At 39.2% G+C, this 16,989-nt stretch overlaps 1 protein-coding gene across 2 annotated transcripts in view; it reads right to left on the bottom strand.

Moving 5' to 3' along the window:
* The window catches only part of TMTC2 (transmembrane O-mannosyltransferase targeting cadherins 2), a 456,255-nt gene extending 439,936 nt beyond the window's left edge, over positions 1-16,319 (bottom strand). For both annotated transcript variants that reach the window (XM_015152361.3, XM_028829760.2), the window contains exon 1: positions 15,599-16,319. In XM_015152361.3, the coding sequence (XP_015007847.1) occupies positions 15,599-15,681 (83 nt within the window). In that variant the 5' untranslated portion in view covers positions 15,682-16,319. The remainder of the gene's footprint in view (positions 1-15,598) is intronic.
* Between the last annotated feature and the right edge of the window lie 670 nt (positions 16,320-16,989).

Below are 16,989 nucleotides of genomic sequence, written 5' to 3'. Positions count from 1 at the left end.
TGCCATTAATTCATTCCTTTTTATGGCTGAGTAGTATCCCATCATACACATATTATTTCTCTATTAACTCGTTGACTGATGGGCATTTCGGTTGGTTCCACATTTTTGTCATTGCAAATTGTGCTGCTATAAACATGCATGTGCAAGTATCTTTTTCATATAATGACTTCTTTGTAAGGGCAATTGTCTTCTTATAATTTTTGTTGCTTTCTTAATTTCCATACATCTCCTTTTTTTTCTAATACTAATCTTGATACAGAACAGAAATTTGTTAGTAAAGGGTTCCAATAAATTAGCTCCAACTGAAGTAATTTCCTGGAACAAAAATCCTTAAAGTACAAATAATTTTTGAAATTGGTAGAAACAGGCATAAGTAACTCTGCAGTGGAAGTTGCATTGAAAACTGGAATGGTAGTCTCTCTCAAAATCTTGAAGAGATGGAAACTAATGAATTTTTTTTTTTTTTTTGTAAAATACTATTTTTTTTTTGTTCACTTAAATAAAATTATTTGTACTTTAAGGATTTTTGTTCCAGGAAATTACTTCAGTTATCACCCAATTATCACCCTGCCCAATTTTTATTTTTTATAGAGACAGGGTCTCCCTCTGTTGCCCAGGCTAGTCTTGAACTCCTAGGTTCAAGTGATCCTCCTGCCTAAGCTATTTTATTTTTCTGTAGAGATGGAATCTTGCTATGTTGCCCAGGCCACTTTCAAACTGCTGTACTTAGCAATTCTGTCCCCTTAGCCTCCTGAAGTGAGGAGATTACATGTGTGAGCCACCACACCTGGCTGCTTCTGTTTAGTTCTAAAAGTCATCTGGTGCAAGCATGTTTAATAAAGTCTTGAATGATTGGTTTATTGCACCAATGTAAATTAATTCCATAGACTTGAGAGCCATCCTGCAAAATCTACTTGTTTTCCACTAACAACCTAAAAATTGTATGACTGATTTTTTTAACCCATCAGTAACAGAATTTGGTTTATTAAGATACTGGGTAAATTTTCACCTGAACAGTCTAAAAATATTCCAAAGAACAGATGTGGATTAGAGAAAACTAGGCTGCTATCCGACAAGAACCAAAAGTGTTCTTTTTAGGAGCTTTCCACTTGCCCTTAGAATTTATTTATCAGTAGGAACAGAGTAAACATTCCGAGTGACAATAAGGTAACATACAAGAAATGAATAATGATAGTGCCTGAGGTGAAATATCTTTGGTTGATATGCTTTGTTGTACTAACTTGCTCACTTTCCACTGTAAGTGTGGCAATATCGCTAATGTTTTACTCCAAATGTTATTAATTACTCCAAACGGCCAATTTCAACTATATTTCTTAAGCAAATACACCCAAACCCATCGTTATAAAATTGTGACCTGTTTTAATCTAGAAGGGACTGGGGTGGGGGCAGGGGAAATCAGACCCACATTGACTTTAAAAAGAAAGCCTTATTGCCCCTGGTAATAGATCACCTTCAGCACGTTTAGTTTTTTGGGGGCGAGGGGTTAGAAATATTTCTCTTTCAAGGAAACGGGGGCGAAGAGGAAAGAAAAAATTGTTAATATTTTAAGGTAATACATATTTTCTTTATATAGGGAATCCCTAGAAAAATGTTAAGTAAATATGTAAAAGATCTGTTTTAATTAAGAGAGAGATTAATTTTCTTTTTGTCTTTTGAGACGAAGTTTTGCTCTTGTTGGCCAGGCTGTAGTGCAATGGCGCGATCTCGCCTCAACTGCAACCTCCGCCTCCGGGGTTCAAGCGATTCTCCTGCCTCAGACTTCCAAGTAGCTGGGATAACAGGTTTGCACCACCATACCCAGATAATTTTTTTTTCTTTTTTCTTTTTTTTTTTTTTTTAGTAAAGACAGGCTTTCTCCATGTTAGTCAGGCTGGTCTCAAACTCCTGACCTCAGCTGATCCGCCCGCCTCAGCTTCCCAAAGTGCTGGGATTATAGGCGTGAGCCAGGGTGCCCAGCCAAGAATAATATTCCTAAGTGCAGAGTTACTTATAAATAAAGTAATACAAGTTGTAGGTCCTGGTGAGAGTATGAAGGAATAAGTGAGAACAAGCTTCCCAGAAAAGGATTCAAACAGAGCTTTTATATTCAATGCTGCTCACTGTAAAACAAACGGTACATAAAAGTATTCCTGGCCGGGCGCGGTGGCTCACGCCTGTAATCCCAGCACTTTGAGAGGCCGAGGTGGGCGGATCATGAGGTCAGGAAATGGAGACCATCCTGGCTAATATAGTGAAACCCTGTCTCTACTGAAAATACAAAAAAAAAAAAAAAAAAAAAAAAAATTAGCAGGGCGCGGTGGTCGATGCCGGTAGTCCCAGCTACTCGGGAGGCTGAGGCAGGAGAATGGCGTGAACTCGGGGGGCGGAGCTTGCAGTGAGCCGAGATCGCGCCACTGCACTCCAGCCTGGGTGACAGAGGGAGACTCTGTCTCAAAAAAAAAAACAAATGTATTCCTGAGATTTGGGCTGTCAACTTAACACAAGCTTTTCCAATACAAAACAAGTCTGTAAACTAAGTCTGTATTTTCATTTTTTAAGATATGTCATTACCTAAGATATATACTGTAGAATAAAATCCTTCTTACAATATGGTAAAAAATCATAACTTTGCATATACTCTCATATGGTATGACTGTGTCCCCACACAAATTTCATCTTGAATTGTAGCTCCCATAATCCCCACGTATCATGGGAGAGACACAGTGGGAAATAATTGAATCATGGGGGCAGGTTTTTCCCCTGCTGTTCTCTTGACAGTGAAAAAGTCTCAGGAGATCTGATGGTTTTATAAAGCGCAGCTCCCCTGCACACACTCTCTTGCCTGTCTCCATGTAAGCCATGCCTTTGCTCCTCCTTCACCTTCTGCCATGATTGTGAGGCCTCCCTAGCAATGTTGAACTATGAGTCCATTAAACCTCTTTTTCTTTATAAAATACTCAGTTTCAGGTATTTCTGTATAGCAGCATGAAATGGACTAATACATACTCCTAGGTACGATATCATCTAATTTAAAAGAAGGAAGTCAATCATGGTAAAGAATATGGAAGTCATCTAATAATGTTTTTCATATGTACATTTAATTAACTATACACTGCAAATACTTTATTGGCAAAATTTGCATATATGTACATGTATGCTTGTATGGGTGCCTCTGTGTGTGCATAATGGTAAAATCTCAACATAACTTCTCCTAACTTAAAATTCAGGATAAAATTTCAAATACAAAATCATTACCTAATTATTATAGTTCACTGAACATAGTTCAGTTACCCTAAATCTACTCAAAATACTAAGTTAACTATTATCAGAAGTAAGTTTAAGTTTTGCATGTTGGCTTTTATGAAAAATCTTAAATGCCCTATAATAGTTTTAGGTGTTATTATATAGTGATTTTTTTAGACTATTTAACAATACCACTACTGAATAATTTAAAAGAAATATTTAGTAAGTATCCTAGACCCCAGATATGCTTCCAAGTACTTTACATAACTTATTAAATTCTCCCAACAACTCTATAAAGTAGGTATTGCTATTCTTATTCTATATAAGAGAGAACAGAGGATAAGGGAGTTTTAGTAACACAATCAAAATAACACCATTAGCACATACAGTCACCCCTCGGTATCAGTGGGGAGCTTGGTTCTAGGACCTCCCTCAGATACCAAAATCCACAATGCTCAAAGACCTTATATAAAATGGCATCACATTTGCATATAATCTATGCACATCCTCCCATAGACTTTAAATAATTTCTAGATTACACCACCTCATACAAGTGCTATATAAATATAGTCATCCTGTATTTAGAAAATTATGACAATAAAAAAATCTGTACATGTTCAGTACAGACACAATTTTTGTTTTTCAAATATTGTCACTCCATGGTTGTTGAATCCACAGATGCAGAACCCAGGTATATGGAGGGCTGGCTATATTAGTTCTGGGATTAGATCACTGGACCTCTGATTCCAAAATTCCGTGATCTTTACTCTTTGCCTCCTTGTTGTTTGAAAAACTCTGAAAGATATTTTTTATAATTGTTACCCAAAATGTACCACCAGGCTAACTCGTTAGATGTTGTCATCCTGCACCTGTGTTAAACAAAACTTACTGCAAATTATTGATATACAACTGATTGACACAAACACGTTGGTGCAGCAAAACTGCAGCTCATCTGACAAAACAGCTTTCTTAATCGCCACACTGCCAGAACTACTCTGAATATGAGCGTACTCCAAATAGAAAAAGGGTCGTCAATGAAGAGAGAGACCATGAGTACCCAGTAACAATATGCTCTGCCAAGCAGAACCAAAGTACCAAAGACTATTTATACCAGATGCACTGTAATTGGTTGGTTTTCTCTGCAGAAGGAAAGAAGTACTCAGATTGGCCAGAATGTCTATTCAAAATAAGCCTTCGTGTACAATGACTAGAAACATAGAAAAAGCAACAGAAAAGAAATAGAAGAGAACAAAAACTGCTTTTGTAATGAGACTGCAAACTGCTGGCCACAAGAGTGGATAGCGAGTAAAAGCAGAAACGGTGTATGGGGGGATGGAGCAGGCCATGCAATAGTAGCTCAGATAGCAGGGGCTCGACCACAGACTCCAAGTGAAAAAGTCAGCAAGAACATCAAAATAGGGCATAGCTCTGTTCTCAGGGGAGATGAGAGTGAGATACAGTAGTCCCCCCCTTATCCAAGGTTTCAGTTACCCATGGTCCACTATGGTCCAAAAATATTAAAAGGAAAATTCCAGAAATAAACAATTCATAAGTTGTAAAGGGCACATTGCTCTGAGTAGCATGACGAAACTGCGTGCCGTCCTGCCCTATCCCACCCTGGATGTGAATCATCCTTTGGTCCAGTGTATCCAACAGTCTACACTACCCGCTCATTCATCACTTAATAGCTCTCGGTTAATCAGATCCATTGATGAGGTATCACAGTGCTTGTGTCCAAGTGACCTTTTTTTTATTTAATATGGACTCCAAGCACAAGAGTAGTGGTGCTTGCATATTATAACTGTTCTATTTTGTTATTAATTGTTATTATTAATCTCTTACTGTGCCTACTTTATATTATAAACTTTATCATAGGTATGTATGTATGGAGGAAAACATACTATACTATATACAGGGTTTGGTACTGTCCTCAGTTTCAGGCATCCACTGGAAGTTTTGGAATAAATCCCCCAAGGATAAGCGGGGACAGCTGTACTTAATGTACAGTGATCAACCAAGTCATTCAGCCCCCTGGTCCAAGCACTCTACGGCTAAGTATATAACCATGCAGCTTTTTAAAACCACAGAGAACGTTCATCATATTATTTAATTTGAGTCTCACTCTGTGGTTGGCAGTTACTATTATTATTTTCGTTTCCTGACCAATTAAAATACTGAGTTTACGAGAGCTGAGCAGTTCAAATACTTAGCTAGTACAGTGGTATTCCAAGATGAAAACTGTAATCTTTTATCTTGGTCCAGCATTCGTTCACAACCCTGCCTCTACTACACAGTACATACAGTATTTTAAAAAGAAAGGAAAAAGTATAACTCATTTTAGAACAAGTTCCTTTAAAAGGTTTTTATTAATCAGGATTTTAAAACTTCAGAGATAGTGCATTCACCTATTCAGAAATCCCCCAAGATGCCTTAAGGCTAAGGTTTAAGTGTACCAGGTTAAGAAGTCATACAGGCCGAAGCATTTCCAATCCTATTTAGATACTTTCACTGAAGAGCATCACCTGGTGCCTGAATGTCACTAATAATAATCACTAACAAATTTTTAACTTTCCTAATTTCAGCTGCCTAGACCCTCATCTTTGCTGCTTGCCTAAAGTCTATAAAGTCTTCATGAAATGCAAACCAAATTTCCTCAAAATGGGTTGTTCAAAAAAAGCACAAACCAATAAAGACACTTGACTCTAGAGACTCCGTTTAGGCATCAGTACCTACTCGAGCATAAGCCCTAGGCAACTGCGTATCAGTTTATTTGTCAAAATGAGAATCCAATATCTGTCCCCACAGTCATATTACAAAGAAGATGACATTATTTTATATGATGGTGACAGATTATTTAAATAGAGATCATCTCCTAGAAGTTCAGCAAGCTCGCTACCTTTTCAAAATCTGAATACCTCAAACTCACAGAATCAACGTAAAGATGCCATGGTTGAACAAATAAGAAAAATGAAACATAGATTAAATAAACTGGCTAAAGTCATATCCATAATACACACACCTTATATTCAACCATTTTTAATCCAGGAATTTAGACAGCTTATCTGTAATACATTTAAGTGAACTACAGCCTTATTACCCTAAGTGTGGTCAGTGAATTTGCAGCATCTGCTGTACCTGGGAATAACAGTAATGAAAATCTGCATTCTTTTTGAGACAGACTGTCACCAGGCTGGAATGCAGTGGTGCGATCTTGGCTCACTGCAACCTCTGCCCTCTGGGTTCAAGTGATTCCCCTGACTCAGCCTCCTGAGTAGCTGGGACTACAGGGGTGTACCACCATGCCCGGCTAATTTTTTTGTGTTTTAGTAGAGACAAGGTTTCACCATGTTGACCAGGATGGTGTCAATCTCCTGACCTCATGATCCACCTGCTTCAGCCTCCCAAAGTACTGGGATTATAGGCATGAGCCACTGCACCTGGCCAAAATCTTCATTTTTAACAAGTCCATATGTGTTAATAGATCTATTAATAGAAACATATACATATAGATAGGTAGAAAGAGAGCCAGCAAGAAGCCATCTCAGCATCCCTTTAGGGAGATGCTTCTAGCTCCAAAAAACTGGGAATTTGAATTTGAACTGCACTTAAAAAGATTTTTAAAAAGTCAATTGTCCATATGAAAGCAGGGAGGCAAGTTATCAGAGGGCCGGGTCTAAAACCCCTTGCCAGTCACAGGCATCCTCAACATCATGCCAGGAGTGTACTGAAAAGTGGCCACTAATAATTCCCTCCTGAAAATAGCACATTATTTATCCTGATGACGTACAAGAGGTTTTGAAATACTGATTTCATCTTCTGTTCAATATGAAACAAAAGCCAAAAAACACCACTGTTTATAAAAGAAAAAAGTAACTTTAAATATAGAGGTGAAAGGATGCAATCTTAATGTGGTCATTTTAATTGGGTATTTCAAATAGATATTCATGGTACACTATAGTTGATTTCAAGCTGCACACTGGTGTCTTCAAAAGATTTTTATGAAATCTCAAATTCATTTTCTTTGGTTAAATCAGTATATATCCCTGTAAGAGTGGTTTAATGTATAAAACATTGTTTCTTTAATATAAATCTGTGATATAATTCAGTACCATATTTTTTTTCTTTCAATAAAATAACAAGAATAACCTTCCAATTTTAAATGAAATTTACCAAACGAATTCAGGTATACCGGTTTTTTCCATCAGCTATAAATAATTGCCTCCCTCTAAAGGGCCTATTTCTGCAAATAAAAATGTCTTTTTGCCTGATTAAACTTTTTCATCATCTGAGAACTTTTCTTCTGCAAATTTCTAGTTGGAAAATTTGTCATAAACAGCTTGCTTTGTCAAAATGAGATCTTTTCCATTTTTTGGGAGAACAGTCGTGTAGTTAATTGTTTGGGACAGGAGAGGAGGAACTTGTTCTAAAGGAAATATACTTGAAAAAACATTTGAACCCAACTATTCTACCTTGAGACATTTTACAATTGAAGGCAGAAGGCTTAGTTTCTTAAAGCTGAAGACAGGAAGACAGAAGTAGCCAAAAACCAATCTACAAAACCATGAGAAATGTCCCAGAGGAACCACTATAGCTAATTGCAGCTGCCAGCCTTACCTTGAGAACCCCTTCTTTGGAATGGTTTTGTAATGACAAGTGTCCTCCCCAAACAGAAAAGTAGTCAAGCCTATGAATGTAATCTCTATAGCCACCACCTAAAGCACCCCCCACAGAGGACACAATTTTCAGGGATGTCACTTCTACATGCACTGACAACCAGTAAATCCTTGTTCCCTCTGGAGCAGCCTTACTCTAGAGTTTACTGACTCACATTTAATCCAAGAGACACAACTAACAGAAAAGAAAATGGGACAGACATGCTTTCATTGTGGAACAAATTGGAAATTAACAAAAACAAGATGTTTACTTTTCACAAAGAATTTTGACTTATCTGCCTCTCTCAAAGACTAGTTTTATAATTTTGGGTTTACAACAGAAGCTCAATAACAATATGCTTTATAACAATGACCTTAACACAGATCTATGACCTAACAGGTTAATGTAAAAACAAAAAAAGCAAGACAATAGTTTGCATCCTTTCAGTGTCTTTACAGAATACATATAAGCAACCGAAAAAAGAAAACAAAATTTCATAAGACATAGCTGTAAAATTTCTATGAGCCTTATTCATCTTAAAAACTTACTAGGTAAGAAATAAACTTGTGAACTGAACTTCAAATTAATAACCAAAGAATTCCAAGTATGCAGGGTTATATGGACTGCCATTCTTCCCACCGGATTTTTAAACAATGTTGAAACACGGCTGTTTGAAATACTTCAGTACCATCATTTAACACTGTTCAAAATGTCAAGAGCCATATTGCGCCCCAGTGGCCACTCTTCAGCAAATAACACATCCTTTGAAGTTAAAATACTTCTAAATGATGTCAAGTGAGAATTCCTAGGCTAGTACAGTCAAAATGTTCTACTTCTAAGGAAATCAATAATCTCTGGAATCACAATTAGGAAAAAGGCACTTTCATTTAAAAAAGTCATGAATTTTTCAGTTTCAAATCTCAATCAATTCCATTACCACAAGGCAATGTTTTTATACAGTTCCCTAATTAAAGAAAGTATGATCACATGGCTATAGTGAACCTGTTTTCTTTTTTTTTTTTTTTAACTTAAACTTTCTGTGGAATAATTATACTTTTATAATAAATTTCATAAAAATGAAGATTAATCATCAAATACAAAGACCTCACAGAAACACTTTATTTGACAATACCTAGCACACAGCTGCTATTCCAAGGGCACTAATGTGTGTTTCATTTCAGAAATCATGTAATTTAGCCAGTCATCTTGACTGTAACTACATGCTGTGCCACACTTCATACCATGTCTCACTGCAACATCACAAAATGCCCCAGCAAAGAAATTAAGAAACAAAAGTTTTTATCAAATCATCATAAGCAAATAGCATCTCCTCTGCCAAATACTAAGGTACTTCTAAAACAGGTACAATGGCACTGCCCTCAAGCAACGTGGTACAGGAATAACCTTCAAAGAGAGCAAATATATATTTAATTTCATTTAATTCCACAATAAAGTGGAATCTAAATCCAGAGTTCATATTTTCAATTCTCATATTTTTCCATATAATTTTTTAGACATGAATAAATCAAAACCTCTCTATCTCATCTTTAAAACAATTATCTCTAGTTTTTCAAATTAACAGAACTCATGAAATGTCCTTAAATAAACTCCTCTAAAAAATGATATCAACTTTTAAAGTGGAATCTTGAAAACAATCATTTCAGTCTTCCCACCTTTTTCGAAATTCTCTGGTTTACACAGATAGGTTTACTTGTTTCCCATTAACCTGTATAAAAAAAAAGTCAAAGTTGTAAACCCAAAAAACCAATCCCAAAATGCTTCTAAAAGACTTAAGCAAACATTTACACCTTTTTCTCTTTGAGATGGAGTTTCACTCTTATTGACCAGGCTGGAGTACAGTGGCGTGATCTTGGCTTGCTGTAACCTCCACCTTCCAGTTTCAAGAGATTCTCCTGCCTCAGCCTCCTGAGTAGCGGGGATTACAGGCACCTGCCACCACACCTGGCTAATTTTTGTATTTTTAGTAGAGACAAGGTTTCGCCATGTTGGCCAGGCTGGTCTCGAACTCCTGAACTCAGGATCCACCCGCCTCAGCCTCCCAAAGTGCTGGGATTACAGGTGTGAGCCACCGTGCCTGGCCACACCTTTAATTCTAGAAACCTTGAGTATCAAAAAAACTGACAAATGTAATTGGAAAGGTAAACAGAGAGGAGAAAAAGAGAGGAAGAGGGTGAGACAGAAATTTGGAAGAGCTGCATCTTTTTGGAATTAACTGCCTTGAATATATGGCCAAAAACCTCTGAGGCAAAAATCTTTAATCCCTATTGACAAGTTGAGGCAAATCTAGTCAACTCAAAGAGTTTAGACATCCAAGAAAAACAACTGACCTGAACAAGTAGGAAAGAGACATTTGGAAGACGCATTCCAAAGCTTTCGCATGTATGAATAAAGCACCAGTAAGTACAGACCCAAAATAAGGCCAGGCCAAAGTACCAATCATGAATCTTAAGAGTGAGTGTTTTGGAAAAGAAGCTAACAGAGTCCCAGTGAAAGTTTTTAAATATGAGTATCAATAAAAATAAACATGAGTAAAAAAATTAAAAGGTAACAATAAAGTGATAAATTCAACTGGAATTCCACCTGTCAAAGGTCAACCTATCAGCATTTGTATAGATCTATCATCAGACTCCCGAACGCAAACCCTTTACAGTACCTGCTAAAGTACAGGTAAGAAAGCACAATGTTTTGTGGGATGCTTGTTAACAACATAAGCAGTACTGTAGTCGTACTATGCACTACATATACAAAGAAGCCCATATCTAGTAATATTAATAATTTGTATATTATTGAATGTAAGTTTATTCCTCAAATGCACATACAAATCATATCTTCAAAGAAACCATTTAACACTGTATGCAATTACACCTGCAACTATCCAAAATATTATGCCTTTTTCACCCAATGAAAAACAGAGGGTATGCAGTCCTGCTGAAATATCCCTCCACTTTTTTAAAAAACTGAGCTCCTAAATGAGGACAGCTATTTATAGAGGAGAGGTCTTTACATTCAATAACCCACTGTTCCTTTCCTTGGAGGCTGCCACACTTGTCACTTCTGTGAAGTCATTAAAATAAGTATCCAAAGCTGATACAATACTCTGCTCTTAAGAGAGAACCAGAAAGGTTAACAGATGAAAGTTACTGTGTTAAAAGCACTTTAGATGAGTATAATAAAGTTATAAGAAAGTAGATTTGTCAGCCACAGATTTTTCAAAGTGCCTTAAGGTTAAACTTCGTCCTTTCCTAATATTACCAAGGTGCCTGCTTTACAGACAATGCACCTTTAGCCTATGAAAAACAGTTGGACCACCAGAGGCATTTTTTTTTTTTAAGTGCTTTTTGTGTGCTGAGCAGCAACAAAATGATTAGAAAGACAAACTGTGCTCCTAACGCATGCTGGAATGCAAAAGCTTGCTATTTCAAAATTATAGCAGAAGAGAATTCAGTATTAACCATAGGGGCACTAAGTGCAGATGACAAAACAATAGCCCATAGAATCACCAATGTAAACGTTAATAATCATGCATGTATGTGTGTGTATGTATGTATGAAATAATACATGTGTATGTATGTGTGTGTATGTATGAAAACGACTAAGAAACAGATGGCAATTTTCCCTGTGGCATTTGCACATGTCCATTCAATGCCTGTATGTGGGTCAATTACTATGATAAACATCACGTGACAGGCTCCATTGAGGTAAAGCGGTTCATAATGACTTCACCTAATTTTAACTTACTGATGAGATATACTTATTCAAAAGAGCAAAATGAACTTTTTCCAAATAGGTCTGTTTAAACAATCCAAACATAGGTAGAAAATAAAATGCCACCTAAAATAATTTATAAACTCTAACTTGAAAACTGGGAAGGAAACTGAAGAGTAAGACCATATTTCTGTATACAGTGGCTTCTTATAATAATAACTTGATAAGACAACCATTGATATAAAGAGAGCTTCTCCCTTACTTAATTATATAGTAATTCTTTCTAAACATGCTTTTTACTAAATACCAGGCCTGCTTTCAGTAGTTACACATACTGGAATCTTAAGATAACAACCTCAGATTGGTGAAAGACAAGTCTCTTAGAGAGAACTTTTTAAAGATAACAGAGTGATTATTTCACGAGGGATTCCTATCATACCAGGTCAAAAAACCCAAACTAGAAATTACTGCACAGTGGAATAGCTAAGAGACCTACAGGTAACGTTAATGATTCTGGTTGGGTTTAACAAATGCAAAATGTCCAATAAGAAAATAAATTTTCAGAGGAGTCACAAATATATTTTCTACTTCCAAACTTGCAAAGTGTCTTTCTTTGCAAACTAATAAATTATTTTACTCATATGAGAATTTAAAGCATGTAAAAGCTGCATTATCTTATTTGCTTGTCTATGTATAAAAAGGGCATGTCACCAATTAGAAGATATGGGCTAAGTGAAATCAGATTTCTAAAATTTAGAACAGTTATGGTTTGTTTACCTTTGTCTGCTTTGAAGTAAACTGACTCCTCTCATGGTGCTATCTCCATAAGAAACTCTAACAGTATTATTAAAAAGGATAAGAAAAAAATGATGCCACGTCATCCTCAACAAATGCGTAAGAAACCAGAGAATTTTGGGTCAGCAAGTTTTACCACTGACCTAAACACCAAATTTCTCCAGAAAATAAGAGAAAATCCTTTAAAGAATTACATACAACATAACTTAAAATTTGGCAAAGACTGCATATTTTTAATTTCAATCTTCCTCTAACCACAACTTAAGACTCAACACTAGATTGAAAGCAAGGGGAGGGAGGACGAAGCTGAAACCACATACCCTTTTTCATCAGATACTGTGAATTCTTCTCTTCCACTGTTTGTTTCATCACATCAAAGGCATATTCTTAAATTTAGCACAGACACACTTGTAAAATATTAAATTTTACCATAGAGAAATTAATTGTGCTATAAGAAAGTTTCATGTTACCATTTAATTTCAACCAAGCTACCTCAAACATGGAAAGAAATTATATATAGTTTATAAAGCAAATGATCACTATATTCAAAAGAAATGATAACTTTGAGAAATACCACAGCAAAAATGATTTAGTTAAGCATGTCAGGAATAACAGCCATCTCCCTTGAGCGCTTCTCCCTTCACTTCCGGCACTGGCCTCTCCTTACAGAACTGTATTTCACAAAAGTTCCTGGGGGGCAGCAGAATCCACAGGTCTAGTTTAAGCCATGGTTTAAACATGAATCTTTGCATCTGAAATGGAGTAGTGGAAATAAACAAATTATCATCATCCTACAGTTTACACTGGGCTCCCCAGCTCTCCTCCCCCTTCACACACCAGTGAGTTACAGTAGTTAGACAGAAAATATGTCAGAAAAGAAACAATTTATAGTGTAACTTTGCAATGAATCATTTGAACAGCAAATAAGTTCAGTGCTCCTATTTATGTATCTCATAATTTCTAGGATACATAAAACCTAAGTTTGCTACTCCTAAGATTTCACATTCTAAGAATATGTGATGGCATATGCAGTTATGCTAAGAAATCAGTGTAAAATACACTTTTCAAATTGTAGCAAAGCATAATTCACACTTATAGGGCCTCAACATTATATCAATATATACTATCTAGACGTCATATTGAGCATGCTATCAATAAAATGATATGGGCAAATAATCATACTAAATTCACCTATGTAGCTACAAGATAGAAGTCATGAATTTTAACACTCCATTAGACCTATTGCATCTGAATAACTTACAACTGTCAACCATCAAAGCACAACTAATTTATCATCACACTCACACCATTCTTCCAAGTTACAAAGTCCAGTGCTAACACGTCTGATGACTCAAGAGCACAGAACAATTATACCTACAGAAAAATGCATATCCAAATTTACCTTTAATTTTTAAAGAATGGTTACTTCTGATATGTACTTTCTTAAGGATTAGACAGCAGTTAACAAGGGCATACAATAGGAATATTTGATTTTATCACAGTGTTCTACAACAGGTTAGAGTATTATAGTAAGTTTCTTTTTTTAAATAAGCTCTATATTCTCGGTTTAAAAGCTTCCTATCCAAACCGCCCCCATCAGAGCCAGTAACTGCCCACACTGACCTAAGCTGGTTTTAGTAAAAGTCACCCATCTTTGGTAACAAGGGCTTTTTCCACGAATATGCTAGAAATAGCAGGTGCACCATTACACAAAATTGGAGAGAACAGAAATTTACCTCACTCCTACAGACCATTTCTCAGAGCATGCTGTGTAGTTGCTAAAATCAGTATGCTGCATAAAAGTTAAGAAAAAATGTATGTTTAACAGTGGCTCCCTATCAAGTAGCCTCTGATAGGCACTACATAAAATGCATTAAGACGGGTCTGCTGGATGTTCTAGCAGCTATTATCCGGTGATTTCTTAACAGAGATGTGAAGATGCTTTTAGCAAGAGAATGGGCACACCAGAGAATACAGAGTGGGCTAATTACGACCAGAAGAAGATTCTGCCTTCACCTCCCCTCACTGTCAACCACTTTGCTTAAGAGTTCACTCACTGCCTCGCCCTAACCCTGGGGATCCATTCACTTTCTACAGACCAGAGAGGCTGCTGAAAAGCTGTCAAAGTAAATCTGTGCTCACTTTTTGGATGGTTTAATTTCAATGGAGCATGAAACACCCCAGGACGGTTAATAAGTTTAGCCAGGCGTGCTGTTATCCCTAATATATTTTAATTATGCATCTGTTTTAATTGTAATCAGATCAAGGCACCGGAAGGACACAAATTGGAATTTTCCCTAATGGATATAGGGGCTTTTCATCACTTTCTAAACACAAATAACGTTTAAAAGATAGGCAGAGACACCAAAACAATGGTGACATTTTCCAGAAATCGATGCAGTATCTTTGACAACACAGTTCAGGTCTCATTAGCCACCCAAACTAACCTAAGTGCAGAAGACAACTTCAGTCTCTAGGGGCGTCTTCTTCTCCAATTAGTACAAAAGAACCACTAACGTCTAATGTACAACTCCCAAACAGAAATGAAAGCCGAGGCTCTTATAAAGTGCTGCCCAATGGATTGGTGAAGGAGGCTAGGGAGGTGGGAGAGACCATCAGCAGCACTATTTTGGCTCAAAGTAAAAGTCTGTACACGTTAAAAGGTAAAGTTAAAGCAGAGAACGATCTCTCTTTTCACAATTTTGGCAACTATCAAACGTGTGTTTTAACTTCGGGAAATAAAAGTGTCCCATCAAAAAAAAGAAACGGAACAGGGAGGATCTATCAGGGATCCAGGAGCGGCTTCCTCCCAACCCAGATGTAAAATCACTTAATGTGCTTTTGTTGCATCAAGGAATACCTAAGACTTTTTAATTTAATACGCTCATTAAACAGTTTCCCAAATTGCCGGGATTTCCGCTAAGAAACTCAAGCGTCTGCCAACAGCCGAGAAGCAAGGGCGAGAACCTGCTGCAAACTAGGAGCGGAAACTCCCTCGGCCCGCCCAGCGCGCTCACGTCCCGGGTGTTTGATTTAGGTGTTAATGTTTACGTGTTGCCTAAACCATCAGGTGCTGAACCAATTCCTCCAAGAGGCACTTGGAGCCTTAAAGCGGGAAGCTTCAGAACCACCGCGGAGTATGCCCCCTGCAGCCCGTCGCCCCTTCCTCTCGACCCCTTACCTGTCATCATAGCAGAAATCCGCACTCAGGGTGTTGAGATACAAGGCGAGCCCCAGAGCGCTGCTCACCAACTCTGCAATCATCTCTCCACCGCCTTCCCTCCGGCTCGGCTCCCAGCGCGAGGGCAGCAGCGGCAACAAAAAACAGAAGCATCAATCCCCACCTTCCGCCGCCTTCTCCTCCCAGCTTCACTTTTCCGTCGCTTCCCCACCCTCCCTCCCTCGGGTCCTTCCAATCCACGACTCCTCTCCTCCTCCTCGCGCCCGGCTCCGCAGCTCCTGCGTCCTCCCCGGGTGCGGGCTCACACCACACTCCCCATGCCCGGCGCCCGCAAGCGGTGAGCGGTGTTTGGGCTCCGCGTTCCCCGGCGGAAGCGCAGGGCTGGTCTTTTCGCGCGGGTCGCGGTTCGCACCCTAACCCATGGCAGTTTGGGGCGTCCTAGGTGAGGAGTGGGACTCGGAGGAGGTGGAAGGGTGCGGGATGGGGGCAGAGGGACCGGACCGAGCCGGGCTCTGGGACCAGCTGGAGGAAGAGAGAGAAAGAGGCGCGGGTGGGAGGGACAAGGCGAACCGCCTCCCCTCGCCGCCTCCCGGGTGCACTGCTCCGGTGTCGCTCGGGCCGACTCCGGCCGCCAAGGCGGCTGCTGCACATTCACTGTTTATTAGCTCCCTCCCGGCCCCAGCCCCAGCTCCCTTCTCCAATGAAGTGAGAAGCGGTGGCTGGAGACTCCACAAGCTCCCGCGTGGGGTTCTCGACGCGGCCCCCCGCGCCTGCGTGACCAACCCTCCATCCCGGCTTGGCCCAGCCCCTTTCTCCACCCAAATCCTCCCGGAAGGCTCCTCCCACCCTGCTCCGCGGGCTGGAGGCTCCACCCACACCCCCTAGCCTGGAGGCTCCTCCTACCAGCCTCCCGCCCTCTTGTTTCCTTCACCTTCGATTTCACTCTGGAAAGCCCCCGGGACCCAAGGGCGACGGCTGGAAGACAGCCCAAAGGAGTAGCTACAGTGCGCCTTGGGAGGGGAAGCCGGGAGAAAGGAGGCCGAGGAGGAGGTGGTCGCTCGCCCCGCTGCTGCCTGGCAGCGCCTGGCACTACTGAATCTCAGCCACAGCGCTGTGTGTGCCAAGAGCTGCCAGGCGTAAGTCCGGTCAGCTGGAGAGACTTCTGAGACCAGGAGAGGAAGAACAGGTTTGGCGACTGCTGCAGCTTCGGTTGTCACAAACACACGGGCGATCTCTCACGCACACGGTGTGTGAGACTAAATGGGGCGGAAGCAGGTAGTAGTGGAGAGCTTGGAGGCAACTTAGGAAGGAGAGATTTCAGCTCTTAGCCCACGGTTGGCCCCAATGTCAATGGAAAGACCTGTAGGGAGAGAAATGTTCCCTCCTTCAGT

Source organism: Macaca mulatta, chromosome 11 (assembly GCF_049350105.2).
Source record: "Macaca mulatta isolate MMU2019108-1 chromosome 11, T2T-MMU8v2.0, whole genome shotgun sequence".
Lineage (NCBI taxonomy): Eukaryota > Metazoa > Chordata > Mammalia > Primates > Cercopithecidae > Macaca > Macaca mulatta.
This window is presented reverse-complemented; position numbering and strand designations above follow the sequence as displayed.